This window comes from Chionomys nivalis, chromosome 1, assembly GCF_950005125.1.
Source record: "Chionomys nivalis chromosome 1, mChiNiv1.1, whole genome shotgun sequence".
Lineage (NCBI taxonomy): Eukaryota > Metazoa > Chordata > Mammalia > Rodentia > Cricetidae > Chionomys > Chionomys nivalis.
This window is the reverse complement of record NC_080086.1, coordinates 63,483,633-63,499,474: the sequence shown is the minus strand read 5'-3', so window position 1 is coordinate 63,499,474 and position 15,842 is coordinate 63,483,633. Positions and strand designations below refer to the sequence as shown.

General features: G+C 45.9%; 1 protein-coding gene across 1 annotated transcript in view; it reads right to left on the bottom strand.

The window, feature by feature from the left end:
- Antxr1 (ANTXR cell adhesion molecule 1) overlaps positions 1 to 1,688 on the bottom strand; it is a 197,312-nt gene extending 195,624 nt beyond the window's left edge. The window contains exon 1 of the mRNA XM_057766193.1: positions 1,312 to 1,688. Coding sequence (XP_057622176.1) covers positions 1,312 to 1,457 — 146 coding nt within the window. The 5' untranslated portion in view covers positions 1,458 to 1,688. The remainder of the gene's footprint in view (positions 1 to 1,311) is intronic.
- Positions 1,689 to 15,842: the final 14,154 nt, after the last annotated feature.

The window sequence follows — 15,842 nt, the reverse complement described above, 5'->3', positions numbered from 1 at the left end:
GAATCATCTTGAACTCCTGGTCCCCTTGCCTCCACCTCCCTATGGCAAGGATTGAGGGCCAGAGCCACTGCTACCACCACCACCATGAGTTTATTGGTTTCTGTGGTGCTGAGGTACAAACCCAGGGTTGGGCATTTTAGGCAAGCATGCTACTGAGAGGAGCCCCAACCCTCGAGTTCTCTTCAAAGAGCACAATGCCCAGCACCTTTGGTTTCAGACAGAGTACCAGAGTTCCCCGCACCCAGGACCTCCAGCTCCCACGTGCTAAAAGGCACAAAAGATTTTCCATTTCTTAGCCTGAGCCTGAAATTTTAAGTATCCACCTTCTCGTAAATCTGTAAGAAAGAGATCTCACTTTTTATCCAAAGAATCTGGAGTTCAAAACAGCCTCTACGGAAAAACCAAGCCCCAGCAGCAACTGCGAAGCGCATTTGGTGTCCAGCGGCCAGCTTATTTTTCAGGACTCCTGTTCCAACTCCCAAATACTTTCCAGTCTGTGAAATTCATCTCCCCGCCACTGCAAGCGCCTCTCCTGGCACTGGCACAAATCTAAGGAGCCCGGATCTTGAGGGACCTTTTATTGTTGCTTTTCAGCAGAGCCCATGAAGGAGCACTTGAGTGACTGCGGCTTGGCAATCCTGTGGGGATCTGGAAAGTGTTGAACTGGTCTTAACTCAGTTCTTCCCCAAGCAAAGCCCATTTTAGTCAAGAGGCCAATCATGCTGGCTTCCCTGGCAGCCCATCAGTCAAAAAAGCCAACAGCCCAGATTTACCTACATCTCAGCTCTGGAGGCAAAGGGCGCTGAGGACATCTGCCAGCATCTGAAAGCATTTTTGGTTGACACCACTTAGGCGGAAGGGTGGCAATGTGACTGGAAGCTATCTATAGGGTAGGGGGCAGGATGGTACTCAGCCCCCTACAAGACCGTCCCTACAAAGGACAAACTGAAATTCCAGAGGTAAGGAATTCCCGACTTAGATTCACACTAAGTGCCCAGGGTCATCAGGCATCAAGCCATGAGAACAAAGACTGCATTTTGGAGCCGGACATTTGCAAAAGGAGATGGCTGGCTTTGAAGAGTACTCTTGCCTCTTTGGAAGTATCTGCAAGTTCTACTTTTGGTTGCAATTGTTATCACTAAGATGGGAAGCAATCAGTCAAATGCATCCTCCCGGGACCCACAAGCTTGGGGCCAGAGACAGTAAGAAAAACAGGCAAAGCAGCCGGGACCGCGCACAGCTGGGGACCAAGTCCAGCAGTGGCGTCCTTGGGGACCACCCGCCGGAGAGCAGCATCCTCCAGACACTTACTTGTCCAGGATGAAGTAGAGGTCGAATCCCCCATAGCAAGCTGGTCCCCCGTCCTCGCGACGTCCCCCGTGTCCGGCGCACACGAGCACGAGCGCAGCCACGCAGAGTCCCCGCAGGCCCGCGCCCAGGCTCCCCGCGCGGTCCATGCTGCAGCCGGAGCGCTGGCCTCTCTTATGTCCACAGGACCTCAAGGGCTCGCCATTCGCGGCCGGGGCTCCCGTCCGGTCCCCTGGCTCCCTTGAAACGCCCGGAAGCAATTGTCCAGAAAAGTTCAAGGGTTTTGCTCTGGTTTCCGCCGGTTCTGAGCCGGGGTTTCGGATTTCAGGGACCCCAGGGCGCTCTGCAGAGTGGAGCTGCTGGGCTCGGACCGGCAGGCCGTTCCCAAGCTAAGCTTCAAGCTTTGCAGTCGAAGCAGTTCCGTCCTGACGGCTCTTTGTCCTAGATTTTAAGTATGATGGGGTGGGTTTTCAAATTGCTCTTGGTTGGGGCAGTGCGGTGTCTTGCTCCCTCCCCTCTCCCCTCCTTTCTTAGGTTTTTTTTTTTTTTTTTTTGAGGGTGTGGGGGGAAGAAAGTAAGAAAGTCCAAAGAGTGCCACCTTGTGGTCAAGATCGGCGAATGTGTTACTGGAGTCCGATAGACCTTGGCTGGGCAGGAGTGGGTGGGTAGTTTGGATGGCAGAGGATAAATCTCAGAGTTTTCAGGTAAGCTGTAAGCCTTAAATTAACCCTTTCTTTGTGTCTTGCTGGTTGCCTTCCCCACAGCCACCTCTCCACTCTTTCTAGCCTGCTTTCTTTTATTCTTCTTCTCCATCTGCGGATACACGCACCGTAAACATTGGATGGAGACTCATTTCCTTCAAGCAGGGTGGCTCCAACCTCAGGCCAGGATTTTTCAAACACGACCCTTTGTGCAAATGAAGCAGGGAAGAACAAGGCCTTTGTGATCTGGTCCATCAAGCGACCTTACATAGTGTTATTTCAGATCATGAAGAGCTCTGGTTGAACTCTGCACACACAATGCCACCAAATGAGAGGCTTGAGGCTGCCGCGGGTGGACTTGAAACAACCAGCTGGGGCCTCTAGATTGTCTGGGCCTCCATGGTTCAGGGAGTACATGATAACAGGTCTTCCTTGCTGCCTGTGAACTTTGTTATCCCTCTCCATCTTTGATGACACGCTGAGGAAATAGCTGTCAAGGCTGTCAACAGTTCAAGCCATTAGACACTGTCCTCGAGCCTTGTGCTTGCCTTTCTAGACTGCAGGGTCTTTCTTAGTTGGAGTCCCAGTTCCCACAGGACACAAGGTCTAGCTTCTCCACCACTCTGGAAGTCGCCAGTCAATGGACTCTCTTGTCCCGGCTTCAGGGCTCTTCCAGAGAATCACACTTTTTGTCCTCCACTCAAGGGCCTCTGAGACCTCTACTCCCCACCATGACCATCCGGGTACTTTTCCTCCAAAGCATATTCCAGTATCTCAGAATGCTTTATTAATTGTTGATTGCGTTTTCAGAGAAGCACACTTTTAGCGGATCACACTAGTTCCTCTCTGAAGGGATCTCCAGAGCGGCCCAGCCTCTGTCCACACACCTCCCACATAGAGGAATGTCTAAGGGACTTATTTGATAGTGCAGATGTGTTGGTGTCTGCTTTTCAAGCCATAAATGTAAGATTTGTGGCTTCCCCATTCTTGGGTCACTTACTCTGCGGAGACTCAGTGACCGTGATGGCTATTCCTAGTTGTCAACTTGACTATATCTGGACTGAATTACAATCCAGAAATGAAGGGCGCACCTGTGATCCAGATCTTGAGGTAGGAAGACAACAAACCTTTACTCCAGATCGTTAGGCTGCAAGACATCCAAATCTGGCCTGCACTTTCTGCTAGAAGTCTATGGACAATGGAAGAAAGAAGAGTTTGCTCTTACCCTCGCTGTGTCCACACACCCACTCCTTCACTGGCATTTGAACCTACTTCTTCGGGACTTCGGCATATACAGAAGACCAGTTGGGGCCCCCAGCCTCGTGGGGTTCAGCAGCTACTAGATTCTTGGACTTTACGTTTGCAGCTAGCCATTGTTGGATTATTTGGACTGCAGCCCATAAGTCATTCCAATAAGTTCCATATCTATATATGGGCAGAGAGAGCGTGAGAGTCATTCATTCATTTCTCAAGGCCTCTGTGACTCTAAAGAACCCTGACTAATACAGTGGTTTATTATGAGAAACCCCAGCCCCCAGCATCTCCACCCCATGTGGCTGATGCTGCCATCCACGCTGACAGCCAACATTGGTCACCAGTCTGGTGACCTGGGAGCCGATTCTCCAAGGCCTGTCAAGCCTTTGGGTGACTGCAGCCTCTGAGACCCAAGCTAGCTCCTAACCTGGCCCTCCCCTGACTCCTGATCCATGGAAGCAGAAGGCAGTGTTTGCCTGTGTTCTCTGCTGCTAACTTTGGGGACAGTTTGCTAGGCAATAACAGGAAACTAACAAAGCCTGCTGTTACTTTAACCCTTGGAGAACTTGTCTAGGACAAAAGTGATTTGACAGCTTCCCAGGCTTGCTTGTCTGCAAGACTGTGTGCAGGTAACACCTGCTGGCACCCACATTTGGGGAATTACTGTTGGCAATAAAAAAAAATAATTAGGGGGCTGAAGAGATGGCTCAGAGGTTAAGAGCACTGGCTGTTCTTCCAGAGGTCCTGAGTTCAATTCCCAGCAACCACATGGTGGTTCAAAACCATCTGTAATGAGATCTGGTGCTTTCTTCTGGTGTGCAAACAGAACACTGTGTATGTAATAAATAAGTAAATCTTTTAAAAAATAATAATTAGGGGAAGCAAAAATACTCTTAACTGGTCTAAGTGTGCGTTTTTGGTATTTTCTCCCGCCTCAAAAGAGGAAAACCCATCCTGGTCCCACAAAGTTCTGTGATAAAGAAATAAGGAGGGAAAATCTGCAGAAACCAGCTGTGCCACTAAAGACTAGAAAACCAGGGGGCTCTGGTCCAGGAAGAGAAGGAACTTGAGGGCAATGTAATAAAGAACGTGTTTGTGAGATTGGCAAGGGAAAAACTTGAATGTCCCTGCAGGGAACGGAGGGATAGGAGGACCCATGAAAGTTTTAGAAACACCTTCTCTCATCTGCCTGCCCTCTGGATCAAATGAGCTATTTAAGCCTGAGATGGCAGAGGAAGGCCTTGAGAATATTACAGGGAGAATGGCTTAGGAAGTCAGCCCGGGAGAGCACATTGGGTCACTGATAGAGCCTCTCTAAAGTCAAAGACACCATTACAGAGGACAGACAGAGGCATAGACTCCAGAGCAGGAGGAGGGCCCATGCAAAATGTTTCCAGAGGAGCAGGGAGGATAGAAGTGTGTGCTCCCCAGTTCCAGGATAAATCCGGCCCTCAAGAAGGCAGTGATGTGGCTGGCGTCATCCGGGCATTGGAGTGTACCAGTTACTCCTGCCTTTCTTCCAGGATTTGCAAAGATGATCATCTCCATCTTGAAACCAGCTCATCCACTGCAGCTCCCTTCCTTCCCTTCCCTCTCCTCCTCTCCCTCCTTCCTGTTATGCAGGTAGAGTCAGTGTGTGAAGGAATCTAGACAGTACCACATGCTGTGGAAGTCAGGAGAATAAGCCCTGGGAAGCCCCCATTTCCTGACAAGTGTCAGTTTCACTAAAGAGTGTCCCAGGGGAGAACAGCGGAGGGATGGAGCCTGTGCTCTGTCCTTAGGAAGGGAGCACCTTCCTTCCCAAGAGGCAAGAGAAAGAGGTAGTGGCTATTCAGATTTTTATCTTCAATAGGAAAAGTACCAAGATATTTAAGGATTCCATAAATATCAAACTTTTTGTCTTTCCAGAGATTAGAGAATTTGCCGCCATCAGACTAACATGCCACAGCTTCAGTGTGGCACAGCAATAGCCACACCAGAAGGGGCTGAGTTTCCTCCACAGAGACAGTAGTTATTAAATATGACATACCTACCTGTCAGCTTCGTCAGACTCACTCTCTAGTTGACATCTCCCTCCCATGGTCTAGGTCCTTCAGTAAAGCCTGAGACACCTGCTAGGTGCTGTATCACACGATCGCACTGCCATCTAGTCTTCCCAGGATGCCACTGGGCACCAAAGTGCTCCTTGGGCTATTGGCAAAGGCTCCAGACAGTGCAGTCCGAATAAAACTTAAGCTGTTTCCCTAATAAATAGTGGATGACAATATGGACAAATCTGATATAGTCCAGTACATTTCATGTCAGTTTGGGTAAACCCACTATTTGTAGGGGCTTGGATGTCTCACTGGTCGCCAGGACCACACATCATGTGTAAAAAGGTCAGGAGACTGTTTATCAGAAGCAGTTTCTCTTGAACAACAGATTTTCTGAAGAACCTGAGCCACATTGGCTTTGGTGATTGAATAAACAAAAGTGCCAGCCATCAAAGCGAAGCCCAGGCACGGAAGCAACCTGCAGGAAGAGGTCCTAGGGGGATCCAGAGGCCAGGCAACATGCAACTTCAGCCCACAAATGGCCAGAGCTGTTCAACTCAGGAACATTAATACCCCAGCCAAAGCCAAGCTGAGTCTAGCTTCAAGCAGGTTCAGTAGAAAACAGCTCTTGATTCAGTCCAAAGCCCCAGTCCAAAGCCCCAGTCCAAAGCCCCGCTAACAACCCTTGCCGTGAAGGGACGAAACCCACTCAAGATGGAATGTGACCCAACGCGGACTGGCCCAGATCCCTCCAAAAACTAAGCTCATTTTGTAGCTGGACCAGTTATCAGCCCAAGACAGATCTTACTGAATCTGATCCACGAGCTGGCTCTGCTAGGGCCACACACCATCTATATTAGACACTTCTCTCACTATTAGGACAAAATGTCAGAAGCGGGGGTGGGAGGTTTTAAATAGGAAGTAATACAGTCTCCGACAGTGTCAAAAACTTGAAGCAGCTGGTCACATTGCATCTATGGTCTGGAAGCAGGGGTTCAGCTGGGGCCCCAGCTTGTGGGGTGGTCTTACCCCAGTCAGGGTGGGACCTCCTACTTCAAATGACCTAATATAAAAACTCCCTCACAGATAGGCTGGAAGGTTTAGCTACCAGGTAATTCTCTCACGCTGATGGTCATTATAAACCCAGCCTTTTGAAGAACTCATTCTCTGGCCCTTGCTGAAAATAAGAATAGTTCATTTCCTGTAGAGCAGAGACTAGACCAACTAAATTCAAAATTCAAATGTTGACATGGGCCGCTCAGTACAACACAGGGTCCTGACAGGCCTGGAACTTACAAACGATGGAAAGCTATCTTAGATAAGCTGAAGCCAAAGCTAATCACAAACCAGGCCAGTTCAGTGCCAATTCTGCTCAAGTCTGGCATATTTAAGGGTCTTATTCACAGATTCCAGACAAAGTCACACTGATGAGAGAGCAGGGAAAAATCTCTCCAGGCCTGTCAAGCCCATAATCGTTCTGATCCTTCTAATGGCTGCTGTTGTGAGGTCCCCATCAGAGAACACTACCTGGACATAGGTTCAAACCAATAGAAAGTCTTGATTAGTCAGCTGGTGACTACACTGGGCACTCAGGACCCCACTGGAGCCCAGAGCCCTTCTCAAGGTGAGCTTTTAAGCACAGAAGCCACAACCTGAGTTGACACACCTCATTTAGCAAGAACAGTTAGCCTGAAGTAGAGCTATAGAAGCCAAAGAACAAGGGAAGTACCTTAGAGAATTTCCCAGGACTATAAACATTGATAAAGTAGGTCTTTGTCCTTGCTTTGGCAGGTGTTGCTGACTATGTGCTGGGTTTCAAGGCCTGAATGGTTCTTCCATTATGGTATCAGTTCTGGGGGACCTGTTACACTACCTTCTAAATTGCATGCAAGTGGGCATGTGGTCCACGTGTGGATGAATGCTGAAAAGGAGGCTTGTTCATGTGGAACAATCCCATAGAGCCCTTCAAGATACAAATATCTGAGCCGGGCGGTGGTGGCACACGCCTTTAATCCTAGCACTCGGGAGGCACAGGAAGGCAGATCTCTGTGAGTTCAAGGCCAGCCTGGTCTAGAAGAACTAGTTCCAGGACAGGAACCAAAAAAAGCTACGGAGAAACCCTGTCTCGAAAATCCAAAAAAAAAAAAAAAAAAGATACAAATATCTGTAGAATACCAGAAATGCGTTTAGGGTTTGAGGAATAGAAATAGCAGTGGCCTATTTTGTTTCCTTCTTTCTTCCATGATGAAAACTATCAAACCATGCAGAACTAATGCTCATTCTCCAGGACTAGTCAGGGTGACCTGCAAGCGAGTAACAAAGCCTCCAGCCAAGCTGTTCAGGCAAAGCAATTCTGCTGCTGGCAGTGCAAGCTTCTTGGCCTACCCTTAGCTCAATCCCCAACTGCGTAATAGGGAATAATACTGCCTGCCTCATGTTCAGCAGCTCAACAAGATAATATATCATCCAAAGCCTCATGAAGAACTGAATAGATCTGGTTTTTACTGCCGATGGGAGACTGAAAACTCACCCTTGAGCTTCTCCTGGAACCACTTGCAGATCATGTGATTTTTCTAACAATGAATCAAAGCTCACTTTGTATGTAGGCGATTCATATTATCAACGTGTGAAAATGCAAAGATGAAGACTTTAGCTCATCTAGAAACAACTGGGAATTGGTGGTTTCCTAGGATGCATGTAAGAAACAAATAGAAAAACAGACTTAGGCTATCAATAACAACCCACTGGCTAACGTCCTGTTTCCACCAGCCAAGAATGTTCAATAGCTCAGCTCCAGCGCGATCAACAACCAGTGATGGTCCTTTCTGTTACTTAAAACTTTTTTATTATTACTGCATGTAGTGTGTGTGTGTGTGTCATATGTAGTGTGTTTGTGTGTGGTGTATGCAGTATATGTGTGGTGGTGTGTGTTATGTGTAGTGTGTACGGTGTGTGTAAGGTTGTGGTGTGTATATAGTATACATGTGTGGTGTGTGGACGTGTGTGTATGTATGGTGTGTTGTGGTATGCATGTATATGTATGGTGTGTGTATGTGTGGTATGTGTATGGTGTGTGTGTATATACAAGGGGTGGAGGACATGTGTGCTATAACATGTACATTGAAGGTCAGAGGACAACCGTGTAGAGTCTATTCTCTCCTTCCACCTCTTTGAGAATTCTAGGATCCAATCCAGGTCTTCAGGCTTGTTTGACAAGTGCTTTTATCCTCTGAGCCATCTCACTGGCTCTTATTCTGGATTTTGAAATGTATAGATCCATTTCAAAAACCCAGATTGGGGGTGAATCTCGAAGGAGTTAGGGGGTGGGGTGGAGGGTGAATATGATCAAAATATATTGTATGTGTACAAGAAATCACAAATACTCAATAAAACATTATACTAGTAATAAGTATACTTACTCTTCACTCTTATTACCGTGTTCAGTGATTCAAATACTTTGCAGATATCTAATGTGAGGCTCATCTTCATGGTCAGCTCAACTAGATATGACCCCCTTGGGAGGTATATTTGGGGGTGACTATGAGGGCTTCTAGACAGTTCACTGAGTAGAGAAGATCCACCCTAAACGTGGGGTGACCACCAAGACTGAGTAACAAGCAGAGAAGGGAGCTGGAACGCCTGATGAGCACCAGCGTCCATCTCTCCGCCTCCTGGCTGGATGCAACTGACCAGCTGCCTGGCGTTTGTGCCTTCATCCTTTCTCCACCACGATGACACGATGGCATGCAGCCTCCAACTGCGAGGCACAGAGAGCCTTTCCTTTTCTCAGGTTGCTCTCTCACTGTCTCTTTGTTATGAGAACTAAGGAAAAGTAAATAATCCTCTTATTATGTGTAAGACCCTGTGCTTTGAATGAGCAGATACATAACAGCTTGGACTTCACAGGGATTATCGGGCAGGCAGAGATGTATGCCCAATATTGGCACAGACGATTTTTATCCTCTCTTTGAGAGGAAACTCGACATGTCTCTTCCACCCCAGCATAACAATTCCAAGAGAATAAGAGCATCCCGATGATACACCCACGAGAATGACTTGTTCCAGAGGTGGATGAACTGTGAGAACGCAAATGTCTCTTTCTATTCTAATGCGCCCCCTTTTGCTGAGAGACCTAGGAGTGAGCATGAAGGAGCCCATGACATTAAGATTTAGCTCTGGGATATACAAACTGCCTCCGGCTTGTGTGAGAGATTCAGGATGTTCATGCTCACTCCCAACCCATCAGAACTCACCAGAGCACAGGGGTGTGCAAACAGAGCTGTAGCTACTGCGATGTGCGCTATCTGATGTGTTTTCTCCGAGCACTGCACTCTTCACGAACTGATTGAGAGCAGTAAGGACTGGGCAGATTTTCAGAGCTAAGAAAATGTGTGTGCAACCAAGCTGTGTCTCTGAGATGCTGGTTCGTCCTGGATCCTCGTATTTGACAGCATCTGCCTTTTCCTGTGGCCAAAGTAAAATCCGAGATAACCTATGTCACCTATCATGCATGAGGGTCAGCAAGTTTCCTGAGTAGGGACCAGTTCCGAGGCCAGAGCATGCTTGTCACAATGCAGAACTCAAGGCACGGAAAGTGCTGTGATTCCAGCCTCTGTTTTCTTCTCCGCTTTATTGCTCATCATGGGTGATCGTTGTACAATCTTAATGGTGTTATGAACTTAAGCACGTAAACTTGTGCCTCAAACCCAAAGAAAACAGTGGAGGCAACGAATAAACATATAAAGAAAGCCAAGCGAACTTATTATCTTTGGGTTTAAATAGAAGGCACATTCAATGGAATTATTACAAATCTGAGAGCCAACAAGAAAGAAATAAAGACCCATAGTCAGAAATTTGTCCCTTCGCAGTCAGATCTGCCCATAGGCAGAAGGAAAACCTTGGGTGGTAGATAAGGAAGAGTTATGATTTAATGTTGGAACAGCAACTTACAAGCAGAAACATCATGGGAATTCATTACATACTTCCTAAGTAATGGGGTCAGCTGAAAACACAAGTCTTGATCGTGCCCTCAATCCAGGAACTGTGGGAAAAAGGAGGGAAAGAATAACACGAAGCCCAGCGAAGCAGCGGCGCTTCAGGCATCCGCAGTAGATGTATTTGGAATGCTTTCCCCACATGTTGATAGTTCCCCATAAATCAGGGTTTCCTAAGGGAGAACTGTTACCATTGAATTTTCTAGTCTTCATTGCTCCTGAACCCAGTGATGTGAACTGCAGTATAGCCATGCCTCTCCAGCTGGATTGACTTGTCCCTGCTCTGAGGTGTGCCTTCATATATCTTCTTTATGAAGTTTCCAGCGTATTCTCCATCCCTCTTAATTAATCCCACAGCTTTATATTTAATTACAAAATTATAGTCCAGAAAATAGCTCTGTGCATTTTGCTCTCATGAGTAATTCATGGCTGGAAGAGTTTTGGAATTTGTGACTTATGGGGACTGGAGCTATGTGTGTGCTTAAATGCTACCCTAGGTGATGAAGAGGAGGAAGAAACGAGGGACTGGGGAAGGAGCCCAGGAGAACAGCAATGTCTGCAAAGACCTTGGCATAGGAAGAGAAGGGAGATCCAGGAGAAAACAGTCATGTGTGTCAGTTGGAGCACAGGGACAACACCATAAGGTCTTTATTAGACTTAGCAACTAGAAGTTCTTGGGAGATTTTTATGACTAAAATGTAGCGAGGTTTGGGAGAAAAACCCATAGTGCAGCAGCTATAAACCAACAGGCAGCATCAGGTAAAGTCGGTGTGATGGTTGGTTTTAAGCATCACCTTGCCACAACTCTGAATAACTTGTGCAGGGATCCTCATCTGAAGGATGTCTGTGTCAGGTAGGGCTGTAGGGAATTGTCTTGATTGTTAATTGATGCAGGAAGGTCCAGCCCACTGCAGGCAGAGGGCTATTCTTTGGGAAGGTGGTCCTGAGTTGCATAGAAAGCCAGCTAATCATGAGCCTGAGCAATCCAGCAAGCAGCTCTCCTTCATGGTTTCTGCTTGAGTTCCTGCCACAAATTCTCTCGATGTTAACCAGTGTCCTAGCTGTGTGAGTCAAACAACCCCACTCCTCTCAGGTTGTTTTGGAGAGTCTTATTGCTTTCACTGCACCCACTTTGATTTTAGCGAGAATCTGAGAACAAAGTTACATGAGTTCTTCTCGCCATCTGTTCCAGTGATCAACTCTGACCCTACCGTTTAGTGCCTCTCACCTGAGAAGGGCACAGAGAATCACGTGGCTTCAGTCTGCCTGCTCCCGCCTAGCTGATCCCAGCCGGGTAGAAGATGTTTACTCGTGAATGTTGCTGAGATTCCAGGATGGCTTTAGTAGCTGACGGTGTGGTTGATCCTGCTCCGGAGCAATTAGTTCATTTACAGAGGAACCAGTTTGTGGCTCCGGCTTTGCCTAATGCACCAGTTCATACTCTCTGCATGGGGTGCGACAGGAGACGGCTATGCCAGCAATGCCCACGCTCTGTTACTGCTCAGATGAGGGAGAAGCAAGGGACGTGTTTCTCTGAGGGAAGACCCCTTCTCTGGATTTCTTCTCTAGGGGATTCTCAGCAAACTGCTGGCGAGATGTCTGTGCTGAATTTCGCTGTTTCTTGAGCAATTTCCACGGAATGAATTGATGGAGGGGGGAGGAGCCATTTGCTTTCCTGCAGCATGAAAGGCAGTATTGTCGATTTGACCTCCCTATGTGGTTAGCGAAAGGATTCAGACGCTCTAGGTAGGCATAGATCCTGTGCGTGCGTGTGAGTGTGTGTGTGTGTGCTAAGAATCTGGTGTTTGATGCTCCTCACAATAAGCAGAAAGGGCATAGCCCTCATCTAAGGCTTAGTTTGTGATACTGATGCAGATCACAGCATTGTCTTCCAAAATCCATACATGCTGTGTCAATGAACAGTACTGGATAAATTTGTGTGAGAAGAAGCCCTGTGCTCATACTAACTAGGCTAACTACTAAAGTGGGACTAAACACGGCTGTCTGACCCTTCAGCCTTGTATATTTGTTTCCTATTTTAGTGGCTTGTGATGTTAGTGAATATCTTTATTTTTACTTTAGATATAGTATATTTCCCTCTTTAAAATTACTATTTATTTTTTATCTATTTACTTATTTGTAGGAGAAGGGCCCGCTTGTTTGTCCCGGCTGCCCGGCAAGCTTAGCCCCAAAATAACCAAGCAGAAACTGTATTAATTAAATCACTATTTGGCCCATTAGCTCTAGCCTCTTATTGGCTAGCTCTCACATCTTGATTTAACCCATTTCTATTAATCTGTGTATCGCCTCATGGCAGTGGTTTACCGGCAAAACATGTCTATCTCTGGCAGTGGATCCATGGTGACTCTCTTTCCTTCTCCCAGCATTCAGTTCTGTCTTCCCTGCCTACTTAAGTTCTTCCCTATCAACAGGCCAAGGCAGTTTCTTTATTCATTAACCAAGAATCTGTCCTATTGTGAATCTGTAATTCTTTACTGTCCAGGAACACTTCTTATAATGCTAAGAGTTTCTTAAAACTTAAGCTGCATCATTGCTATCATTGCTAGGGATTATATGGCAGTGCCTGCTTGCCCTGCCCAGTCCAGCATGGAGGAGCTGCTTGCACCTCTGAGCGCTATGCACCATCCCACTTCTAGGCACACAGCTGGTCCATGCCACCATCAAGCAAGCTGTAGCAGTCAGTTCACAAACCCCATTCAAATGCTCCATCTCCCGAGAGAGCCAGAGGTCGCACTGGCCGCAAAACCCAGAAAGCCTGCATTTCAAAACAGCACAGCTTTTTTTCTGTTGCTGCTATCGGATCTCCTGGAACATGAGTTATGGATGCTGTAAGATGCCATGTAGGTGAGGGGAATTGAATTGGACCTGGGTACTTTGGAAGAGCAGCAAGTTCTCTTAACTGCTGAGCCATCTTAAGCCCCACTTTTCTCTCATTTTTAATGTGAAGGCCTAGCTCAATGATCAGCCTTCTCTCTTAAACAAAATGAGGATTTAAGGCTTCAGATTTCCTCTTAACATGGCTATGGAACCACTCCCATGGTTTTCTGTGTAGGGCTTCCATTATTTAATGTTATAATGTGTGCTCTACTTGTAACCGTTAACTTTTCTTCAGCTCTTGTCTTATCCAGAAACATACCACATAATTTCAGAGCAAATGAAATGTATTTTGTTTCTTTTGGGGAGGTATTTGTTGTCTCAACTAAATCAAAACTAGAAGAATGTGTCATGTATAACACTAATGATTTGAATAAGTCTAATTTGATTTATGCCTGAGCAAAGAGTATTTATGTGACTTCTATATGTATTTATAGAAAGTATGTATTTTGTGGTATCCTATATGTGCTCATTAAAATAAGGTAATTTATATAAATGTTGATGTCCTTAATTCTTCATACTAAGCAATTAAAAGATAAGTGTATAAAATATTCAACTAGGATAGTAAAATTGTTTTTCTTTGCAGTTCTTATAAGTTTCCTTTATATATTTTGATAAATGTATATAATCTAGAATTTTTATCTTCCCAGTAGTTTTTTATTCCTAGAATAGATATTAGATAATTCTTCTGTAGAACACTGACTTCACCACTTCCCAAGGTCAGGACCACGACACTGGGCACACTTCCTGGGACTTAGTTTCTTTCTTTGTTGCCTTGGCAACATTTACAACTGTGTTTTTATTTTTTTTAAAAAATCAGATCTATTTTATTTATTTTATGTGTGTGCATTTTTGCCTGCATGTGTATGTCTGCACACTGCATGCATGCCTGGTGAACACAGAATAGTGCACTGGATCCCCTGAAACCTGAGTTACAGATGATTGTGAGCTGCCATGTGGGTGTTGAGACTTGGGCCTGGGTTATCCAGAAGAGCAGCAAGTGCTCCTGACCACTGAGCCATCTTTGCAACCTGCTACCACTGTGATCTCTGATGGATCTTTGATAGGTTGTTTTGCTTTATGGACTTCAAAATATTTCAGAAGTAACAGTAATTTACAAAAAGTGGCGAAATTACCACATAATGAAGATAGTTACTCTAACTTCTTCCCCGTGAGCACTAGCTAATATAGATCATTTCTAAGTGGTAAGAATCAATATCTTGTTTAGTTTTGTTAGGTTTACCTATGAATAGCTCATGCAAGGATAAAGGAGAGGAGTATGATGCCGCCATCCAGCAAGCTGTAGCAGTCTGCTCACAAACCCCGCTCAAATGCTTCATCTCTCTAAAGAGCCAGAGGTCACGCTGGCAGCATAACTCAGAAAGTCTGCATTTCAAAATGGCATGGCTTTTTTTTCTACTGCTGCTGAGTTAGGAAAATCTCTCTTAAAAGAGCTGTGGCATGCCGCCAGGAAACAGCAAAAAGCTGTGCCAAACTCTGTACTTTTTTTTCTAGAATTCCTTTTCAAGCTTTCTCAGGTTTTATGTGGATTTAGCTAGCACACCTTGGAGCACCAATTGTTGCAAGGAGGGTTGCTTGTTCATCTCGGCTGCCCTGCTAGCTTAGCCCTGAAATAACTACACACAAACTGTATTAATTAAGTCACTGCTTGGCCCATTATCTCTAGCTTCTTATTGGCTAAGTCTTACATCTTAATTTAACCCATTTCTACAATGTGCGTATCACATTTTTGCCTGCATACTGCCATGGATCTGCTGCCAGAGATAGACATCGTCAGAGTAAAAATTCGCTGATGACTTCCAGGAACTGAACAAAAATATATGGAAGCAACTTTTGAAATGAAGCGCAGGTTCTCCAATGTTTGGAGACGGGTTTCTCCCAGATCTTTCTCCTTTGGTGGAGACCCTTGTGCTTGGGCACCATGTGATCTTACTCTTGGTTTGTCAAGGAATGGAGGTTATAGACTACTGAACCAAATATGGTCAAGAGAATATGGAGGTGGGATTCAACCTTAGGTAGTGTTTCCTGACCTGGGAAGGCATATGGACATGAAGAATGAGACTGACTTTCTGACCCGCTATGCTGTCCTATGAGAAAACCAAGGCCATCTTCAGATGAAGGAAGGGGACAGAGTTTACAGAAATGGAAAATGCCCTTCTGGGAAGAGAGGCAAACTGAGGTTCATAGCATTGGCAGGAGTGTGCTTCTAGTATCCCATTCCCAGCATCTCCTTGGGTTATTATAGATACCCCTGGGTCCTTATAGGGGGCTCCCCTTTCTGATTTATAGCCACTTTGAGTATATTTTTGTCCTTGCTGGTCCGAAATGCCATTTCATACACCAGCAAGAGAGCAGTGGCAAAGTCTGAGCCCATCCTCAGGCTGTGTGTCTGGAACCTCTGAAGGTGTTTTTTCTAGGGGAGAGGTCTTGAATACAGACTGACAGGCAGGTCTAACATAGGCCATGTGGCACTCCCATAGGAATCATGAGTTTGTTAGTACAAACCGTATGTGGTCCCAGGTGGTTTATTGAGCCGTAAAGAATAAATCAACCCTCAGAGAACATTCTCATAGTTGTGTGTATCAGTGGTCAGAGCCCACATTTTGTTTCTCTGATGAGCAAATCCATAGTGACTT